This window comes from Oncorhynchus gorbuscha, linkage group LG01, assembly GCF_021184085.1.
Source record: "Oncorhynchus gorbuscha isolate QuinsamMale2020 ecotype Even-year linkage group LG01, OgorEven_v1.0, whole genome shotgun sequence".
Classification (NCBI taxonomy): Eukaryota; Metazoa; Chordata; class Actinopteri; order Salmoniformes; family Salmonidae; genus Oncorhynchus; species Oncorhynchus gorbuscha.
The window spans coordinates 29,610,679-29,633,083 of record NC_060173.1 but is presented as its reverse complement, the minus strand read 5'-3'; the positions used below and the strand labels follow the sequence as shown (position 1 = coordinate 29,633,083).

At 43.0% G+C, this 22,405-nt stretch overlaps 1 protein-coding gene across 1 annotated transcript; it reads left to right on the top strand.

The window, feature by feature from the left end:
• Positions 1-1,382: 1,382 nt before the first annotated feature.
• On the top strand, positions 1,383-20,841 carry LOC124035850 (lysine-specific demethylase RSBN1L-like; the record flags this gene model as incomplete). Its single annotated transcript, XM_046349648.1, has 8 exons — positions 1,383-1,972; positions 2,236-2,364; positions 2,552-3,234; positions 18,656-18,793; positions 18,930-19,072; positions 19,294-19,461; positions 19,655-19,763; positions 19,936-20,841. Coding segments are annotated over exons 1-8 (2,739 nt in total), but the record flags the coding sequence as incomplete, so codon positions are not given.
• Between the last annotated feature and the right edge of the window lie 1,564 nt (positions 20,842-22,405).

Below are 22,405 nucleotides of genomic sequence, written 5' to 3'. Positions count from 1 at the left end.
CTAGGCACCTTACTTTTTTCAATTTTTACTAATGACATGCCACAGGCCTTGAGTAAAGCCATTGTGTCTGTATGCGGATGACTCAACACTATACACATCAGATACTACAGGGAGTGAAATCACTGCAACACTTAACAAAGAGCTGCAGTTAGTTTCAACAAAATATTGTAACCTCAACTAAATATTGTAGTAAATAACATGGAAATTGAGCAAGTTGAGGTGACTAAACTGCTTGGAGTAACCCTGAATTGTAAACTGTCATGGACAAAACATGTTGATACAACAGTAGCTAAGATGGGGAGAAGTACAGTATGTCCATAATAAAGAGCTGCTCTGCCTTTTTAACAACACTATCAACAAGGTAGTTACTACAGGCTCTAGTTTTGTCGCACCTGGTCTACTGTTCAGTCTTGTGATCAGGTGCCACAAAGAGAGACCTCCGAAAATTACAACTGGCTCAGAACAGGGCAGCACGGCTGGTCCTTAAATGTACATGGAGAGTTAACATTAATAATATGCACGTAAATCTCCCATGGCTCAAAGTGGAGGAGAGATTGACTTCATCACTACTTGTTTTTGTAAGAAGTGTTGACATGCTGAATCCACCAAGGTGTCTGCTAAACTACTAGCACACAGCTCGGACACCCATGCATACCCCACAATCCCCAAGTAAAGAACAGACTATGAGAGGTGCACAGTACTACATAGAGCCATGGAACTCTATTCCACATCAGGTAACTAATGCAAGCAGTAGAATCAGATTAAAAAATGGATTAAAATACACCTTATGGAACAGCAGGGACTTTGAAGAGACACACACACAGGCACAGGCAGAGACACACATACACATAAGACACACACTCTATACATGTACACATAGATGTTGTATTGTAAATATGTGATAGTGGAATAGTGGCCTGAGGGAACACACTAAATGTATTGGATAAAGTGAAATGTAATGTCAAGTAATATTTTTTTTAAATGTATAACTTCCTTAATGTTGCTGGACCTCAGGAAGAGTAGCTACTAGGGAATACTTAATACATACAACTACTCACATCTTTGTGGCGCAGAGGTTTAATACACTGCATCTCAGTGCTAGAGGTGTCAAGTACAAATGGCCCAGCGTCCAGGTTGGGATTTGGCCGGGGTAGGCCGTCATTGTAAATAAGAATTTGTTTTTACCAGACTTGCCTAGTTATTTAAAAAATATTCTAATGTCCTCATTTATTTCACTATCTTGAGTATATCTCCCACATTGAGATACCGTTACAGTGACAATGTCCATTATATAAATGCATTGTAAGAATGTAGTTGATTTACATTGTGCATAGTGTAAATTGTATAAATGATAGCTCGATTTTCCCGCTTGCAACATGTAAACAACAGTGTTTACTGTTTTCACCCCCCGCTTCTTGTCTTCTGACGTACTACACAAGGGACCGCCCCTCCCCTGTCTCTCAGTCACGCAGCAGCTACGTGTGAGTGTAAAAAATAGAAACTTCCAAGATGGCCGAGTCCGTAGGTTCCATGCATTTCTCAGCTAATGGCAAAACAAATCCCCCAAACCCCTTGGTACCCAAAATACCGCCAGAGAGTCGACTACAGTCTTCCAATGATGTATACCCTCCACCGCCAAAGAAAGTCCGAATCGAGGAGAAGAGTTTGAAACACAATAAATTGAACGGGGACTTAGTGTGTGCAGGGGAAAAACACAACGGGAAGCAGAGTTATGGAAGCCCAGCGAAATGGAGTTTCGGCCCGGCCAAGCCGAGCAACTCCACCGCGCCAGCTCTCACACGAAAGATCTTCAAGATCAGCAACTTTCTCGCCTCTCCTGCGAAAGTGAAGAAACCGAATGAGAAACGCCACAAGGAAAAGGAGAAGAGCGCTAAAACGCAGAGTTCACTCATGGAGAAAGTGAACCCTGGGAGTTGCCATACAAAGACGGAGAACGGTGATACAGCGTGTGGTAGGGTCAACATTGTCAGTCTTTTGAATCACAGATGGAATGTAAAAAGTCATAAACTAGGTTTGAAATAACTAAAGCCAGCTGATAGGATTAGTTAAGCAGTGCTACTGTACAGTAGGCCTACATAATGCTACTAGGCCCAGTAGATTATTATACCACTGATTGACAGAAAGGCCTACAGTTGAGATTAAGTTTAATTAAATGTTGATGGTTCAGAATCAATGTGTTTGTTACTTAAACTGTATTCAATTTCTGTATTTTAGACCACATTGGCAAAGATGAGAGAGAGAAGAAAAAGGAGAGTGATAAAGAGAGGGACAGGGAGAAGAAGAACCACCAAGTTATGGTTTCGAATGAGAGGGAGAATGGAGAGGTGAAATCTCCCCTGAACGGTATGGATTAAAAATAAATATAAAAATAAATAATGGTGAAATCATGGAGATTCAATGCCAAGTTGGCAGGTGTTCACACTGTTTTAGCTTCCCTCATAATAAATTGTGTCAAAAGCTGTGAAGTAGGTAGGTCATGCACTCATCTTATTTACACCTGTTGGTTTACACTGTCTTCTCTTCCTTGCAGAATCAACAGAGAAGCCTAAAGTAAACTCTGAGGACGAGCTCCTCTTGAAAAAGCTAAAGAAAAAGAAAAAAAAGAAGCACAAAGACTGCGAGAGGGAAAGACGCAGCCGTCCCAAGATGTACCACCGCTCCAGTCAGACGGTGTGTTCTGGTATGTCTGTGGACCTGCCGGACCTGCTCAACACACCAGACAGGAGTAACTACAACACCAATAACAGTTTCTTCCACACCTTCCCAAGTCCCCATCAGGATCCTTCCAGCACCACCACTACTACCTCCGTGTCCACCTCCACTACCTCCATGGTCAGGGAGAGGTTGGGCTACGGCTCCCCCCTCCACAGTGCCCAGTCCCAGGGCATGTCAGGGCTGGAGTTTGGCCGTCTGATCCACGTGGAGCAGCAGGCCAACGGAGGAGCCTCAGTGGCCCACGCCTACTGCCAGCAGCTGGCTTGTCTCTCCCCGGCCGAGATGCAGCGCTTCGCCCAGGAATTTGTCACCCTGTCATTCAGCGAGGACCAAGCTGAAGCGGCCCACTACGTCATGGGCATCATCCATGGAGCAGCCTCCTACCTACCAGACTTTCTGGACTACTTCTCCTACAAGTTCCCCAACGCGCCGGTCAAGATGGAGGTGCTGGGGAAGAAGGATATAGAGACAACCACCATGGCCAACTTCCACACTCAGGTCAGTGGATGGATGAGAATGCTTTATAATCATCCTAAAGAATCACCACCTCAGTACCAGCCACTTATAGACACTGGTGCTGATGTATATGTGACTTTGAAGTGCATGACTCTTCCCTAGGTTCTACTAATGTAAATCATTGACTCTTCACTAGGCTCTGCTAGTGTGACATCTTGACTCTTAAGTAGGTTTTGCTAGTGTGACTACTTGACTCTTCAGTAGGTTCTGATAGTGACTCCTTCACTCTTCTCTATGCGTTTTTGTTTACTTTCAGAATCTGCATATATATTTCCCCTCGACCAGGGACTCTTAGTCCTGTATCCTAGCAACCCTGTTTCCTTCCTCCCTGCAGATAGTTTGACAGGTCTACTGCTCTCTATGTGAGACTGCTCTCTATGTGAGACACCACATGGTTGAGCATTCAGTGATGCTGAAGATGAAAGGCTATCACTTACTACTTAATGTGATTCTATCATGTGAACAAACATTGCAGCGTGTTAAAGGATTATTAGTGGGCTTCGGTTGCCATTAGCTATGTGAATTGGGGCATAAGACAGACACTTGCTACTGCTAGATGTTGCTGGTATGAATTAATTATTTATTCAAAACATTTTCTCAATATTAATGTATAGCTAGATGAATTCCCTTGATCAATTACATGACTACTCACTGTGAGTGGGATAAAAAGTAGCAAATCTGAATGACCACAGATGGTTGAGTTCCTCACGTTTTAACCTTATGAGGTCATTCCCTCCAAGTTTACAATTAAGAATAAACACACGGCAGCAGTTTGTTTTGTTACAGAGCTTGCACAGGTTTCAGAGTTGTCTCTACTAGCAGACACTATCACACGTCTGCATGAGATTTACACCGGGTTAGATAACAAAGCTTTTATCATTACAGTGGCATGTACCAACTCAGTGATATCTGGCAGAGAAGCATGAGTTAAATTGGGCTTTAAACAGTACAGTTGTAAATGTAATCTCCAAAATAAAGCCTGAGTAATAGTGGTTGGATGACTGTGGAACTGGGCTTACACATAACAAACAAGAACACAATCAAATTGCGCATTTGAGGTGTTTTCCTGTTTGTATTTGCATGCGGCGTCAGGCCTCCTGCGGTAAGGCGTCAGGCCTCCTGAGGTAAGGCGTCAGGCCTCCTGCGGTAAGGCTGGTGAGAGGTTAAAGATTGTTGATATGTGAGGTCAGTGGAGATTTGTAAACCGAATGGTGAGAGGGCAGTGTTTAATAACCTTCTAGAATCTAAGCCCTGTCTAAACCCGGGGGGGGGGTTCTAAGCTAACATATGGAATTGTTTTAAGATTGTGATACCAACGATTATTTTGCTATTTGATTTAGAATTTTAAGACCCCTTAATGTATATATAAAAAAACAATTCATGAAACATTGAATTTGATATTATTGCGATTAGCCAATAGAAACAAAATTGAATGGCGGATTTACTATATGGAACAACCGATAGTCCCCCAAAAAATAAAAAGGAAGTTTATTCTGAAGTGTCTGTCCTATATCTGAGAGAAATTAAGATCAGGAAACAATTTCTATTTGTACATGTATTTATCCCCTTATTTTTTAGGCACTAAACTATCTCCATACTGGTATGGTACCAGGGGCCTTCAGTTGAATCTTGTGCAAAACGGAGAGCACCATCCTATTCATGAGTCTCATCTTTCAATAGTGTTTTCATAATAGTTTGTAGGCCAACCCGTTCGAACGCTACAGATGTTTTTGGGATGTCTCATGATCTGACAAACACTACTCCAGCTCTGCCACCTTTCACTGCAGATACAGAAGGTCGATATCGGCGAATGTGATGGATTGAGACACAGCCTATGCAAAAACAAAACTGATATTTCTAGCTTAAACAGATGCATTTAGATGGGGATCTCTTTTTATGTTAGATTCCCGTGGGGGCACACATTTTAGTCTAAGGATTTTAAAGTACCCTCCAGAGGAAGTTCCTGCTGCTATTTCAATGTCATTTCCTGTCCTAGCGAGTTTAGGTTTCACCTCCGAAGAATGACAAAGGCTACTTGTACTTATTCACAAATTGGGTGTGGGAATTTCCACGTGGTTGATAAACAACAAATAGGCAGTAGCGATGCGTGGGTAAAATCACTGGGGAAGCCAAGCCCCCCGACCCATAACCATATTACAACCTACAGTTGCAAGAAAAAGTTTGAACCTTTTGGAATTACCTGGATTTCTGCATTGATTACTCATAAAATGTGGTCTGATCTTCATCCAAGTCACAATAATAGACAAACACAATCTGGCTAAACTAATGACACACATTCTTATTGAAGACATTGAGTAATCATTCACAGTAAAGGCTGGAAAAAGTGAACCCTTGAATTTAGTAACTTGTAGATCTTCCTTTAATAACAACCTCCACGAAATGTTTCCTGTAGCTGCTTATAGGACTTGCACAAAGTTGAGGAGGAATTTTGAATCATTCCTAATAGTGATGCACCGATATGAAATTTTTGGACGATACAGATATCCGATAATCCAATACCGATATTTACAATTTTTGCGCCTTTCAAGCATTCTAGTACAGTTAAATAGTTGACACACACGGATGCAGCGGTCTAAGGCACTGCATCTCGGTGCAAGAGGCATCACTACAGTTCCTGGTTCGATTCCAGGCTGTATCACATCAGGACGTGATTGGGAGTCACATAGGGCGGCATACAATTGGCCCAGCATCGTCTAGGTTTGGCTGGGGTAGGCTGTCATTGTAAATAAGAATTTGTTCTTAACTGACTTGCCTAGTTAAATGAAGGTTACACACACTATAGATATATAGCTAGGTGTCATCTAAAATAACCCTCATTTATTATTTCATTAATGGTGGTAGGACCCATCTATGTGACGCTAGCCACAATAAGGATTAGCCACAATAGTGGACTTTGAGGTTAGCCTTCAAATTAAGTGTCATTGACAGTGATGCAAATGAATAGAAATAGTAGAATTATGCCATAATTGAATAGATCATGCTAAACGAGATTGGAATGTTATAAACTCAACAAAAGACAATCATTTGTTAATTTGACAATCTGTTGAAATCACACAATCTATTATACTTTAGAATTGCATTGTGGGGCATACTTATTTCACTGTACTTTTTACCTATGGATTGTGGATCAATGACATGGGGTATCAGTCTACTACAGTGACACCCAGAGGACATTAGCATCATAGCTCTTATTGTGGGACCCTGAAACAACTTTGAATTGAAGCACATTTATTGTCAACTTGTTCTGTTGAACATTATTCCAGAGGAAAAACAATACTGCGTGGATTTTTTAAAGTCTGATAACTCTGAGGATGACGTTGGGAAAAAATAGCTTGGGTATTGAGTAGACTGTTACCCCATTTCATTGATCCCCAATCCTTAGGTAAAGCTGTGCAGTGCAATATGAATGTCAATACACACAATAGGCTGACTGGGGAGGTGATTTCACACAGTCACAGTTCCGCGATAAGAGCTACAACGCTAATATTTGCGTGAACTCTTCACAGTTGTGTTCTGATGGTGTCACCGAGTAGACTGATACCCAATTTTATTGCTTCACATTCCTACCTTGTTTAACGTTATCTAGTATAAATATACTTTCAAAGAGGTACTTGTATTTTGAAAGGCAGAGTGCAAATTGCGCTATTATGCCTAATTCTTCTTCTGGTTAGCTTCACAACACATGACCTGGTCAGGTCGAGCCTCACTAGCCAGATGAAGCTAGCTGGCTGCTTATAACGTTCGCTCTGGGCTACAAGGTTAAGTAGCTGGCTAGCTATTAATTTTCATGAACTAAAGTAAAATTTCAATAGGCGAACAACAAGTGGATACCTAGCTAATATTTACTCACAAGGATTCCTATGTCATTGCTAAGAATAGTGAAAATGACTGCAGGTTCTACTGGTTGTTGTTTTTAGGCTGGTTGTATTGGTGTTAGCTAGGTATCAAGCTAAATAAAGCTAGCTACCCCAGAAGTTGCGGTCGAATAAATGATGCTTTATTACCAACGCGGTATTGTAAACACATCGTTTGTGGCTGGTGTTTGCTTGTTTGCAGACTTTTTTGTACAGCTTTTACAGTGCTACTGATAGTAGTGGTCGCGCCTGGCTTGCACATGCAAATTCAGAACACACAATCTGTGTTATTTGACGTGTCAAATTAAAAGCTTATTTAACGCGTCAAATAGTGCGAGTGTAGCATTTCGCTACACTCGCATTAACATCTGCTAACCATGTGTATGTGACAAATAAAATTTGATTTATTGTAAAATAGTGTTATTTGTCATATATTTTTTGACACGCAAAGACCCAAAGGGGACCCATAGTATGTCGTGAAGCTAATAGCGGTGGTGCTATTACTGTGTAACTCCGGTAGAGCAACATCTGAACAATAGTGCACTTGGTAACGTTAGTATGTACTGGTGCTCAACCAGTCGTGAAAAGCAACATCACCCACAAATGACTGCTCGGCTTGTTGACTGCTCGATCCACATAGCAAACATTGTGGGCTAGGTTAGGAATGCTGTGTTTTACGTGATGTCATTACGTCATGTACCTACGTTATATAGGTATGCACGTCAGCTTTGACGTTGGTTTTTCACATCAGCGTTAAACTAGACATTGTGCCGATATCAATGTTGGCATTTTTATTTAATATCGGCCAATTCCGATATGTTCACTGATATATTGCGCGTCCCTAATTCCTACCCTCAAATCTGTTTCAGTTCATCAATATTTCTGGGTTGTCTTTATTGCACAGCCCTCTTCAGGTTACGCCACAGCATTTCAATTGGTTTAAGGTCAGGACTCTGACTTGGCCATTCCAAAACACACATTTTCTTCCTTTTCAGCCATTCTTTAGTTGATTTACTTTTGTGCTTTGGGTCATTGTTGTTGCATCACCCAACCTTTAAAAAATATATATATTTTCACCTTTATTTAACCAGGTAGGCTAGTTGAGAACAAGTTCTCATTTGCAACTGCGACCTGGCCAAAATAAAGCATAGCAGTGTGAACAGACAACACAGAGTTACACATGGAGTAAACAATTAACAAGTCAATAACACAGTAGGAAAAAAAATGGGCAGTCTATATACAATGTGTGCAAAAGGCATGAGGAGGTAGGCGAATAATACAATTTTGCAGATTAACACTGGAGTGATAAATGATCAGATGGTCATGTACAGGTAGAGATATTGGTGTGCAAAAGAGCAGAAAAGTAAATAAATAAAAAACAGTATAAAAACAGTATGGGAATGAGGTAGGTGAAAATGGGTGGGCTATTTACCAATAGACTATGTACAGCTGCAGCGATCGGTTAGCTGCTCGGATAGCTGATGTTTGAAGTTGGTGAGGGAGATAAGTCTCCAACTTCAGTGATTTTTGCAGTTCGTTCCAGTCACAGGCAGCAGAGTACTGGAACGAAAGGCGGCCAAATGAGGTGTTGGCTTTATGGATGATCAGTGAGTAACACCTGCTGGAGCGCGTGCTACTGATGGTTGTTGCCATCGTGACCAGTGAACTGAGATAAGGCTGAGCTTTACCTAGCATGGACTTGTAGATGACCTGGAGCCAGTGGGTCTGGCGACGAATATGTAGTGAGGGCCAGCCGACTAGAGCATACAAGTCGCAGTGGTGGGTGGTATAAGGTGCTTTAGTGACAAAACGGATGGCACTGTGATAGACTGCATCCAGTTTGCTGAGTAGAGTGTTGGAAGCCATTTTGTAGATGACATCGCCGAAGTCGAGGATCGGTAGGATAGTCAGTTTTACTAGGGTAAGCTTGGCAGCGTGAGTGAAGGAGGCTTTGTTGCGGAATAGAAAGCCGACTCTTGATTTGATTTTCGATTGGAGATGTTTGATGCGAGTCTGGAAGGAGAGTTTGCAGTCTAGCCAGACACCTAGGTACTTATAGATGTCCACATATTCGAGGTCGGAACCATCCAGGGTGGTGATGCTAGTCGGGCATGCGGGTGCAGGCAGCGATCGGTTGAAAAGCATGCATTTGGTTTTACTCGCGTTTAAGAGCAGTTGGAGGCCACGGAAGGAGTGCTGTATGGCATTGAGGCTCGTTTGGAGGTTAGATCGCACAATGACGGGCCAAAAGTATATAGAATGGTGTCGCCTGCGTAGAGGTGGATCAGGGAATCGCCCGCAGCAAGAGCAACATCATTGATATATGCAGAGAAAAGAGTCGGCCCGAGAATTGAACCCTGTGGCACCCCCATAGAGACTGCCAGAGGACCGGACAGCATGCCCTCCGATTTGACACACTGAACTCTGTCTGCAAGTCGAAAGCCTTGGCGAGGTCGATGAAGACGGCTGCACAGTACTGTCTTTTATCGATGGCGGTTATGATATCGTTTAGTACCTTGATTGTAGCTGAGGTGCACCCGTGACCGGCTCGGAAACCAGATTGCACAGCGGAGAAGGTACGGTGAGATTCGAGATGGTCAGTGACCTGTTTGTTGACTTGGCTTTCGAAGACCTTAGATAGGCAGGGCAGGATGGATATAGGTCTATAACAGTTTGGGTCCAGGGTGTCTCTCCCTTTGAAGAGGGGGATGACTGCGGCGGCTTTCCAATCCTTGGGGATCTCAGACAATATGAAAGAGAGGTTGAACAGGCTGGTAATAGGGGTTGCAACAATGGCGGCAGATAGTTTCAGAAATAGAGGGTCCAGATTGTCAAGCCCAGCTGATTTGTACGGGTCCAGGTTTTGCAGCTCTTTCAGAACATCTGCTATCTGGATTTGGGTAAAGGAGAACCTGGAGAGGCTTGGGCGAGGAGCTGCGGGGGGGGCAGAGCTGTTGGCCGAGGTTGGAGTAGCCAGGCGGAAGGCATGGCCAGCCGTTGAGAAGTGCTTATTGAAGTTTTCGATAATCATGGATTTATCGGTGGAGACCGTGTTACCTAGCCTCAGTGCAGTGGGCAGCTGGGAGGAGGTGCTCTTGTTCTCCATGGACTTCAGTGTCCCAGAACTTTTTGGAGCTGGAGCTACAGGATGCAAACTTCTGCCTGAAGAAGCTGGCCTTAGCTTTCCTGACTGACTGCGTGTATTGGTTCCTGACTTCCCTGAACAGTTGCATATCACGGGGGCTATTCGATGCTATTGCAGTCCGCCACAGGATGTTTTTGTGCTGGTCGAGGGCAGTCAGGTCTGGAGTGAACCAAGGGCTGTATCTGTTCTTGGTTCTGCATTTTTTGAACGGAGCATGCTTATCTAAACCTCTCTTAAGCTTGAAGTCATATATTGCTCCTCTGACATTCTCCTATAAAATGTCTTGATACACTTTTGAATTCATTGTTCCCTCAATAATCGCATGGGGTCCAGGCCCTGAGGCAGCAAAGCAGCCCCAAACCATGATGCTCCCTCCATGCTTCACAGTTGGGATGAGGTGTTGGTGTGCAGTGCCCTTTTTCCCCCACACATAGTGTTGTGGCTTTTTCCCAAAAAGTTCAATTTTTTTCTCATCTGTCCACAGCACATTTTCCCAGAAGTGATGTGAAACATCTAGGTGGTCGGTCTTGGGCAAACCTGAGACGTGCCGCAATGTTTTTTTTTTAGACAGCAGTGGTTTCCTTCGTTGTGGCCTTTCATGAACACCATTGTTGTTCAGTGTTTTTCTGATAGTGGACACAATAACAGATTTCCATTGTTTGTAGAGTTTTCTGAAAGTCTTTTTCTGTTTCCCTTTGGTTATTTCTCACCTCTTTCATGATTGCCCTTTTTTGCTCTTGGAGTGATCTTTGCAGGAGACCCACTCCTAGGGAGAGTAGCAACAGTCCTAAATCTTTTCCATTTGTAGACAATTTGTCTTACCGTGGATTGATGAACACCAAGGTCTTTAGCAATGCTTTTGTTACTCTTTTCAGCTTCGTGCATCTCTATAATGCGTCTTCTAAGGCTCTGTGAAAGTTGTCTTGTTGTCTTGCTAGGTAAAGCTCCGCCTTATCTCAGTTCACTGGTCACGATAACAACACCCACCCGTAGCACACGTTCCAGCAGGTATATCTCACTGATCATCCCCAAAGCCAACACCCCATTTGGCCGCCTTTCCTTCCATTTCTCTGCTGCCAGTGACTGGAACAAATTGCAAAAATCGCTGAAGCTGGAGTCTTATATTTCCCTCACTAACTTTAAACATCAGCTATCTGAACAGCTAACTGATCGCTGCAGCTGTACATAGTCCATCTGTAAATAGCCCACCCAATCTACCTACCTCATCCCCATACTGTTTTTATTTAGTTTTCTTTGCTCTTTTGCACACTAGTATCTTTATTTGTGCATCATCATCTGCTCATTTATCACTCCAGTGTTAATTTGCTAAATTGTCATTCTTCTCTACTATGGCCTATTTACCTCATGCCTTTTGCACACACTGTATATAGACTCCTTTTTTCTACTGTGTCATTTACTTGTTTATTGTGTTATTGGTTTGTTTATTGTTATTCCAATGTTATTCCATGTGTAACTCTGTGTTGTTGTCTGTGTCACACTGCTTTGCCTTATCTTGGCCAGGGCGCAGTTGTAAATGAGAACTTGTTCTCAACAGGCCTACCCGGTTAAATAAAGATGAAATAGATATATATATATTTTTTAATAAGACACTGCATCTCGGTGCAAGAGGCGTGCACTGCAGTCCCTGGTTGAATCCAGGCTGCATCACATCCGGCCGTGTTTGGGAGTCTCATAGGGCAGCTGGGTTAGGCAGTCATTGTAAATAAGAATTTGTTCTTAACTGACTTGCCTAGTTAAATAAATAGGAAATAGGCTTGGGTGGTATCCAGATTGTCATACCTTCATACCAAGTCACTTCCTCAATTTGTGGACTCTAATATTAGGGATTTGGTATATATGTTTCCCTCTTACCTCAAGGGCACTAGAGAGTTTTTCAAGAAATTAGAGATTTGTTCGGTGGACTCAAATGATTGTTGTGTACTATGGATGTCTCTAGCCTTTATACAAATATTCCTTATCAAAAGGGTTAATGCAATGAAACATTATTTGAATCAAAGAACATAACTAGATCCTGCCACTGACTTACTGTTGAGCTTGACTAATGACATATTGACTAAGAATTATTTAAGACCTTAAGGAAAGAACTGCTATGGGATTGCCAGTTGAGGCCAATTATGCAAATGTATATTCTGGGGAAATTCGAGTTAGACTTCGTTTACAATAATAATCCCTATTTTAAGTTTATCAAAGTGTTTTTATATATATATATATATATATATATATATATATATATATATATATATATATATATGGTCAGGTGATGATCTTGAATTGGAGGAATTCTTTACTTTCATGAATTCCAGGATACCTTGTATTGAATGTATGTTAGTATCTGATAAAGAACATGTTTTGGTTCAGAAAGATGGCAATGGCTTGCACACTGAGGGGTATAGAAAAGAAACTGATAGAAATACCTTTCTTCATTTCAGCAGTTATCATACATCTTCAGTAAAAAATGGTTTTCCATATAGCCAACTTCTTCGCATTAGGTGCATTTGTGACTCCGATTTATCATTTGATGTACATGCCAAAGGTTTTTGTGAACAATACAAAAGAAGAGGGTATAAAGAATAATTATTGGACAATTGCCTTAAGAGAGTAGAGGTCGACCAATTAATCAGAATGGCCGATTAATTAGGCTGATTTCAAGTTTTCATAACAATCTGGAATCGGTATTTTTGGGCGCAGATTAAAAAATAAGTTTATTTTTGTATTTTTTTATACCTTTATTTAACTACGCAAGTCGGTTAAGAACACATTCTTATTTTCAATGACGGTCTAGGAACGGTGGGTTAACTGCCTTGTTCAGGGGCAGAACAACAGATTTTCAACTTGTCAGCTCGGGGGATCCAATCTTGCAACCTTACTGTTAACTAGTCCAACGCAATAACGACCTGCCTCTCTCTCCTTGCACTCCACATGGAGACTGCCTGTTATGAAAATGCAGTAAGCCAAGGTAAGTTGCTAGCTAGCATTTAAACCTATCTTATAAAAAAACAATCAATCATAATCACTAGTTAACTAAACATGGTTGATGATATTACTAGATATTATCTAGCGTGTCCTGTGTTGCATATAATCTGACTGAGCATACAAGTATCTGACTGAGCGGTGGTAGGCAGAAGCAGGCGCGGAAACATTCAACAACACTCCTATAATCGGTATTGGCGTTGAAAAATCATGTTCGGTCGACCTCTATAAGAGAGTAAGACAAAATGAGCGGAATGCATATTGCAACCACGTCAAAGGAATCCCCCTCCACCTACAGTCCTATTTCAAGGTCGATCAAGGAAGTGAGTAAAGACATTGCCACATATTACACAGTGACCCCGGCTTTGGTCGTGCATTGGTCATGCGTTTTACACTGCTGTTACTAGCTGTCTATTATCTATGCATAGTCACTTTACAAATGACCTCAACTAACCTGTACCCCCCGCACATTGACTCGGTACTGCTCCCCTCTGTATATAGCCTCGTTATTGTTATGTAATTTTCGGATTCCTTTTTTAAAAACTTTCGTTTATTAAGTATTTTCTTAACTCTATTTCTTGAACTGCAAGCATTTCACGGTAAGGTTGTTTTCGGTGCATAGGGATAAAGATAAATTACTTGTCCAAAGAGAGACATTGGATAGACCGCTTGGCCACTCTTGCCCCAGCAGGCCTTAATGAAGAAAGTACATTTTCTTGTTTTTTTGTGTAGGTTATAAATAGGCTGAACATTTAGGTAATGACATAATATAAATAAATTGTGTCTGTCTTTTATTTAATTCTCATGTTTCCCCCACAGCTCCCTCTGCTGGGATCTCTTGATTGGGCCAATACTGTGAATTAGAAATTATGCCCACCTGTGTGGTATTGTTGTTGTGACATTAATTTCCATTGCCTTGCACACTGAAGGCCTCATACCCAAAAAGTTTGTGCGGCAATATTTTTTTTGTTTTAAAGTAGTTTATTTACCAGTGCTTTCCTATTTCCGTTCATCATACCGGCCTTGTGCCATACCGGGATATTCGGTAGTACCGGCACTGAACACAAGGGGCGCTATTTTCAAACCCCACTGATCCTCTGTAATCTCATAGAATACTAACTAAATGCTAACGAGCGCATTGCAAACAGTTTTATACGTCTCTGACCTAAAGTATTTGCAGGACAGACATCCCAGCTCATGAACTTATACAAGTAACTCAAAAATGCTACTCACAGTTTGCTGCACGCACAAAACAAATATGAGCCACTCCGACATTGCTCAATCTAATATTTATATATTTCTTAATTCCATTAGTTTACTTTTAGATGTGTGTGTATGGTTGTGAATTGTTAGATACTACTGCACTGTTGGAGCTAGGAACACAAGCATTTCGCTACACCCGCAATAACATCTGCTAAATGTGTACGTAACCAGAAACATTTAAATGGATTCAGACAGCAAGGCGTTTGATCTGCTGTTAACAAGCAAATCTTGATTTTGGGAGAAGCTAACCACTTAGCTAGATAGATAACTAGCTACTAAATTAGCAAACCAAATGCACAACTGCAGAGCATTTAGCATATTTCAGACCGTAAACTTAATCGTTATTAATTATCTAGCTTGCGAACATTTAGTTGTGAATACCATACTGTAACTAGATCACCTGGCACATGCTCCACAAAAGTGAGTGATTTACAAGGCTCCGGTCTCGCATCATTGTGTGCTTGTCAACAAACACCTTGTGATTTGGATTTACGGCAAGCTTCATAATTAACATTTATGTTACAGGTGAAATGAAAAATGCATCTTTATCTTCTAATGTATTGCACAAGTTGACTGCAGGTATTTACTTAAAAAGTAGCTACAAATATAAAAATTCTAACTAAATTGTTTCAATGGCATTGACGGTATTGGTAAAACCATCCCGTGGCTATTTCCAAAGCCCCCTGTATACATTATATACCGCCCAAGCCTAATAGGAAAAGACACCGCATTCACACTCATGTGCACAAAGTAGGCAGTTCTGATTTGTCACTTCAAGCCCAAATACATCATACTTTGACTAAAACGATGACTTAAATCATTGTGCAACATCATGGGTAAGTGATTTGACTAAAACGATGACTTAAATCATTGTGCAACATCATGGGTAAGTGATTTGACTAAAACGATGACTTAAATCATTGTGCAACATCATGGGTAAGTGATTTGACTAAAATGATGACTTAAATCATTGTGCAACATCATGGGTAAGTGATTTGACTAAAACGATGACTTAAATCATTGTGCAACATCATGGGTAAGTGATTTGACTAAAACGATGACTTAAATCATTGTGCAACATCATGGGTAAGTGATTTGCACTAACGTGTATTTCTATCCTTGTAATGATATATGATGATATAAAGGTACAACCATCACATCCTTAACTGTGCAAGAGATGGCATGGATGACATCACTGCCACCTTCTAAAGGGTCTCACTGTTGTGATCATCTGCGGTTAAGATTGAATTCAGGAAAAAATGTCTCACTAACCAGGTCTCCACGTGAGCAAATACGCTATTATACGCTAGGGGGATCTTCCTGTGTCTGCTCAATTAATTATGCATGAAATGGTGGTGGAAATGCCTCCATGCGTAAACGCTGATTAGAATAACCATCATATCAAAGTAAACTCTGAGTCATGATGACATGCTCTGTGGTCCTCCCACCACAACATGGGAAAGCGTGCAGCGCATCAGGCCACAGCTGAAATAAGTCTTAATGAAACCCCACAGGGTGGTGAAAGTGCACAGTGATGAGCTCGATGCTCCTCTACAACATATTGAGGGTCTTATTTTGGTGACGTTATGATTGACACCTGACCGCTGACAAACAAAACAATATTTTTTGTCTATAATAATCTCATGTAGGTAGCTAGCCCGAAATGTGTCCGCGACACGCTGGTTAGACCAGGGTGGGCACACAGCGCAACATTTTCCCTGACAAAACCATCAGCAGAGCCGAAAATGCGATGGAAACCCCCCTAACCTGCATTTTTATTAATGTAAAAAAAAAAATGGATTCTTGATAGACAGACCGACTAGGTTTTAATAGCGGGAACCGGGTTACTGAGATTTACTTCAAATCAAAATCAAACCAAATGTATTTATATAGCCCTTCGTACATCAGCTGATATCTCAAAGTGCTGTACAGAAACCCAGCCTAAAACCCCAAACAGCAAGCAATGCAGGTGTAGAAGCACGTTGGCTAGAAAAAACTCCCTAGAAAGGCCAAAACCTAGGAAGAAACCTAGAGAGGAACCAGGCTATGTGGGGTGGCCAGTCCTCTTCTGGCAGTGCCGGGTGGAGATTATAACAGAACATGGCCAAGATGTTCAAATGTTCATAAATGACCAGCATGGTCGAAATAATAATAAGGCAGACCAGTTGAAACTGGAGCAGCAGCACGGTCAGGTGGACTGGGGACAGCAAGGAGTCATCTTGTCAGGTAGTCCTGGGGCATGGTCCTAGGGCTCAGATCCTCCTCCGAGAGAGAGAGAATTAGAGAGAGCATATGTGAGGTGGCCAGTCCTCTTCTGGCTGTGTATTTAGATTTACAGCCAAAACCCACTCCCTAGGATAAATAACTTAGAGTAAATTATAATACATTATTTCTAGGAATGAACAGCACCACGTGAAATGGAACTGTTATCTTAAATGATACATCTGGATTCTCTACTGTCTTCTCTGCTCTGGTATCTTCATGATCATTCTCTGCTCTGGTATCTTCATGAGCAATCACCAACGTTTAGGGTGGGTACAGACAGGGCATCTCAGTATGGAGCGCAGTTCACAATGCTAGTATCTCATCAGCTGTAACTTTTTGTCTTGTGGCTGATACATTTGCTGCAGCATAGCCTATGCTACATTACTATTAGGACTAATATATCTGAATTCGCATCTAATTTACACATCTACATTTGGGTTTCTGGGGTCACCTTGTTTTTTTTGCAGCCTATCACTGGAATATCGTTGCTTTAAATCACTGCACACGCAAGCACTGTAAATTCCATTTAAATTTCATCCAAAATAGATGATCCTGTTCAAGATGTCCTAGCCTAACTCTTTCAATGCAGTGTTAGCCTTATACACTGCTCAAAAAAATAAAGGGAACACTAAAATAACACATCCTAGATCTGAATGAATTAAATATTCTTATGAAATACTTTTTTCTTTACATAGTTGAATGTGCTGACAACAAAATCGATCAATGGGAATCAAATTGATCAACCCATGGAGGTCTGGATTTGGAGTCACGCTAAAAATTGTGGAAAACCACTACAGACTGATCCAACTTTGATGTAATGTCCTTAAAACAAGTCAAAATGAGGCTCAGTAGTGTGTGTTGCCTCCACATGCCTGTATGACCTCCCTACAATGCCTGGGCATGCTCCTGATGAGGTGGCGGATGGTCTCCTGAGGGATCTCCTCCCAGACCTGGACTAAAGCATCCGTTGGTGGATGGGCTGTAAGCACAACCCCCACCTGTGGACGTCGGGCCCTCATACTACCCTCATGGAGTTTGTTTCTGACCGTTTGAGCAGACACATGCACATTTGTGGCCTACTGGAGGTCATTTTGCAGGGCTCTGGCAGTGCTCCTCCTTGCACAAAGGCGGAAGTAGCGGTCCTGCTGCTGGGTTGTTGCCCTCCTACGGCCTCCTCCATGTCTCCTGATGTACTGGCCTGTCTCCTGGTAGCGCCTCCATGCTCTGGTCACTACGCTGACAGACACAGCAAACCTTCTTGCCACATCTCGCATTGATGTGCCATCCTGGATGAGCTGCACTACCTGAGCCACTTGTGTGGGTTGTAGACTCCGTCTCATGCTACCACTAGAGTGAAAGCACCAACCAGCATTCAAAAGTGACCAAAACATCAGCCAGAAAGTATAGGAACTGAGAATTGGTCTGTGGTCCCCACCTGCAGAACCACTCCTTTATTGGGGGTGTCTTGCTAAATGCCTATAATTTCCACCTGTTGTCTATTGTCAATCAGTGTTGCTTCCTAAGTGGACAGTTTGATTTCACAGAGGTGTGATTGACTTGGAGTTACATTGTGTTGTTTAAGTATTCCCTTTATTTTTTGAGCAGTGTATTTAGCTAATGAATGATTGGTCAATATGCTTCCAACTTATAGCCTCTGTCTTAAAGGGAAAATACACTCAAACTATCTTTTGGTATTTTTTTTATTAGGCCACTGTTGATACAATCCCAAAATATGTTTCATGTCAGCAGCTAAGTTTAAAAAATATATATATTTTGGACATTTATGAAGCAGAATGTCACAAGCTACATAATCATGTTAATGCAAAAATATTCTAACCAGTTTCTCCCGTGTCTCTGCCCCCAGGTGAAGCGTACCTACTCCCAGGGGACATACCGTGCTGGGGCCATGCGGCAGGTCAGCTTGGTGGGGGCCGTAGACGAGGAGGTGGGAGACTACTTCCCCGAGTTCATCAACATGCTGGAGGAATCTCCCTTCCTAGAGGTTGGTTTAGAGTGTGTGTCTTTACATAGACAGTGTTTGTGTAATTTCATCAGCACTGTGCTATTATACTTTTGTTTAAACAGAAATAAAATAAATAAATATATACCAGTAAATGAGCTTATGTGTGTGGTCCCAGCGTACCCTGCCCTGGGGCACGTTCTCCAGCCTGCGCCTGCGGAGCCCCACGGAGAGTGACGACGGACCCATCATGTGGGTCAGACCAGGGGAACAGATGATCCCTGTGGCTGACATTCCAAAGTCCCCCTTCAAGAGAAAGAGGTACATTGCTTGGTTTTGTTTGGCATTGTTGTTTGTCCACCATTGTGAGAAGATTGCTGTAGGTCTAAGTTTGCCAGGGACAAGAACCAAGTCATTGCAGCAAGCCACCAACATGACATAAGACATTCAATTTAATGAAGCAGTCTGTGGTATCCTCATGCCACATCCTATGGCATTTAGTTTTTACTTTAAAAATGCATTTACATTTCCCTCTGTTCCAGGTCGACCAATGAGATCAAGAACCTGCAGTACCTGCCACGGGCAAGCGAGCCCAGGGAGATGCTATTTGAGGACCGGACCAGAGCCCACGCCGACCACATCGGACAGGGCTTCGAGAGACAGACCACCGCTGCCGTGGGGGTGCTCAAGGCCGTGCGCTGCGGAGAGGGGTGGGTAAACATCTGGTCTCTGTAGCCCTGACATTGTGTGTGTGTGTGTGTGTGTGTGTGTGTGTGTGTGTGTGTGTGTGTGTGTGTGTGTGTGTGTGTGTGTGGGTGTGTGTGGGGGTGTTGTGTGTGTGTGTACACACACCGGAGTTCCTCTTTATGACAGTCTCTCCCTCTCCACTGTCTCTCTCTGTAGTGATGCTCCTGCCAGGGTAACCAAAGACGTGGTGTGTTTCCACGCTGGAGATTTCCCAGAGGTGGTCCAGAGGCTCCAGCTAGACCTGTACGAACCACCCCTCTCACAGGTACGTCTGAGATCAATGGATTCTACATGGATCCTTAGAACAGATTATTAACCAATGTCAATGGTGGCTTTAACCAACAAAATAATCTCCTCTACTGCCCTTTCCTCTCCCTCCTCCCATTCTCTTTGCCTCCCTCCTACTCTCCTCTCCCTCCCATTCTCCCACTACGTAGTGTGTGCAGTGGATAGATGATGCCAAGCTGAACCAGCTAAGGAGAGAGGGCATCCGCTACGCCCGTATCCAACTCTACCACGACGACATCTACTTCATCCCCAGGGGAGTGGTGCACCAGTTCAAGACTGTGTCTGCTGTCTGCAGCCTGGCCTGGCACATCCGCCTCAGACAATACCACCTGGACCAAGAGAGGGAGGAGGAGAGCTGTACTTCTACAAGGGCAACAAGTCAAGTCATAGAGGAGGAGGAAGAAACAGAGGAGAGTGAGGAGGAGTGGGGGAAAGAGGACACTCTTACACAGCCACGGACGCAGGTGAAGACTGAGGAAAAGGAAGAGGGAGGAGAACGGACACCTGTACTGGAGCCGCCACTAGTTTGCAAGGAGGAAGACTACACCGAGGAAGAGAAGGGAGGGGAGAGAGGAGGCTGTACACCTACACTGACATCACCTTTGGTCAAGGAGGAGAGAATGGAAGGAAACCCACTCACAGAGACACTACTGGAAGTCAAGGAGAGAAAGGAGGTTGACGAGCATCACAAGATAGAAGAGATGGAGAGAAAAGGAGCAAGAGATGTCAGCACATCCACACAGATGGCACCACAAGTGCAGATGGAGGGAGAGAGAGATGGAGAAGATATGGAACACTCGAAGGCATCACAGCATGCTAGGATAAAGAGAGAGGAGGAAGAAAGACACCACAGGACACCTCCACAAGTCCAGAAAGAAAGAGAGAGGGGAAAGAATGGTAGCACAGCCACACAAACACCACCAGTCAAGAAAGGGAAGGGGAAAGATTTGGAGAAAGATGGAAAAGAGAGGGAGAAAGAGGAGAGGGTGAAAGATAAGGAGAAAGTGGAGAGGATGAAAGAGAAGGAGAAAGTAGAGAGGGTGAAGGATAAAGAGAAGGAGAAAGTAGAGAGGGTGAAGGATAAAGAGAAGGAGAAAGTAAAAGAGGAGCGGGAGAAAGATAAGAAAGAGAGAGTTAAAGATAAGGACAGAGAAAGGGAGAGAGGGAAAGATGGAGAGAAGGTGAAGGGGAAAGATGAGAGTGTGATGGAAAGCACCACACAAACACAGACATCTCCGCCCATTAGGAAAAAGGAGGATGAGGAGAGGAAACACACACATCCATCCCAACATGCCCAGAGGGAGGAGAAGGGAATGAGAGAGGCAGACACAGCCTCAAAGACACAACCTCAAATCAAAAAGGAACGAGACCGGGATAGAGGCGGTAGTAGTACACAGTCTCACACACGGCTAGAGAGAGAGGAGGGCAGAGAGAGCAGCACACATGGGCATAAACCCTCACATGGAAAGAAGGAGAGAAATGGTTACAGGGAGGGGAAAGAGGGTAACCCATCCATACACACTTCACACACCAAGCCAGGGAGAGAGGAGGATGGAAAGGCTGTCACTTCCAGAAACACACCGTCTCATGTGAAAAAGGAGGGGAAGAGGGATAGAGTGGTCAACCATAAGGAGGAAAGGAAGAAACCGCCCCCTGCCCCTAGCTGCCCCCCCCCAGACCACAAACCCCCACGGACGCTTGTAACCTTTGACCTCTTTAAGCCTATGGAGGCATTTCAAGCCCCGCCCCTCTCCCTGACAGACAAGTCTCACCACCACAGTGACTGTCGAGGTGCTCTCTCCAAGTCCGAGAGCCGGACGCTAGCACCCTCTAAAGGACCAAAAGTAAAGGACACAACACAGACCAAACCTACAGTTCCTTTCCAGGACACACGGCCGCAGCACTCCCTAAAACACCCCATGAAACCACACACCACACACGCACAGCAGAAAGCCTTTTTATTATGAATGTGTAGTTTTCTCTCTCTTACTTAGTCTGCTCTCAGATCTGTTGCTGCTTCAGCCATACTATCATTGTCATGCCATAGTACATATACAGAGGAGTTGAATTGGCTAAAGCACATACAGATCTGGGACCTAACCCTGTTTTGGAAACTTTGAAAATCCTTTTCTTTCCTCCATTCCTTGAAGTAATCACTGATCTAACACAGTTGGGTAGGTAAACGCAAATGTTCCACCACGTAGCTAATACCAATAGTCATGTCAGCATCAGATCTGAGGACGGATGCATTTCATAGCATCCGAAGAGGGCTAAAGTAAGAATTTACGCTAAGTAGCTCACTTTACGTTTGTTAGTGAATGTACGTAGTAGGTTCTTTATATGAAAACCGTTGTGACCTGTGCACTACTTAGCTACACTATTCTCTTAAAGCACCTACTCTAGGTACTATACAACTCAGTCCCAAAACAGCCCCTTGGTTCCTTTGTCTTCTCCTAGCCTTTCCTACTTTGAAGTTAGCAGTTCTGACAGGACCAGATTGGTGTACTTTGGCAATATGGTTCCCCGTCTAGACAGAATTTCCTTAGTCTACACTAGACTATACAGAAGCGGGTAGTAGGGGATAGGCGTCTATTTTAAATAGAGAACTAGTCTTCCTGT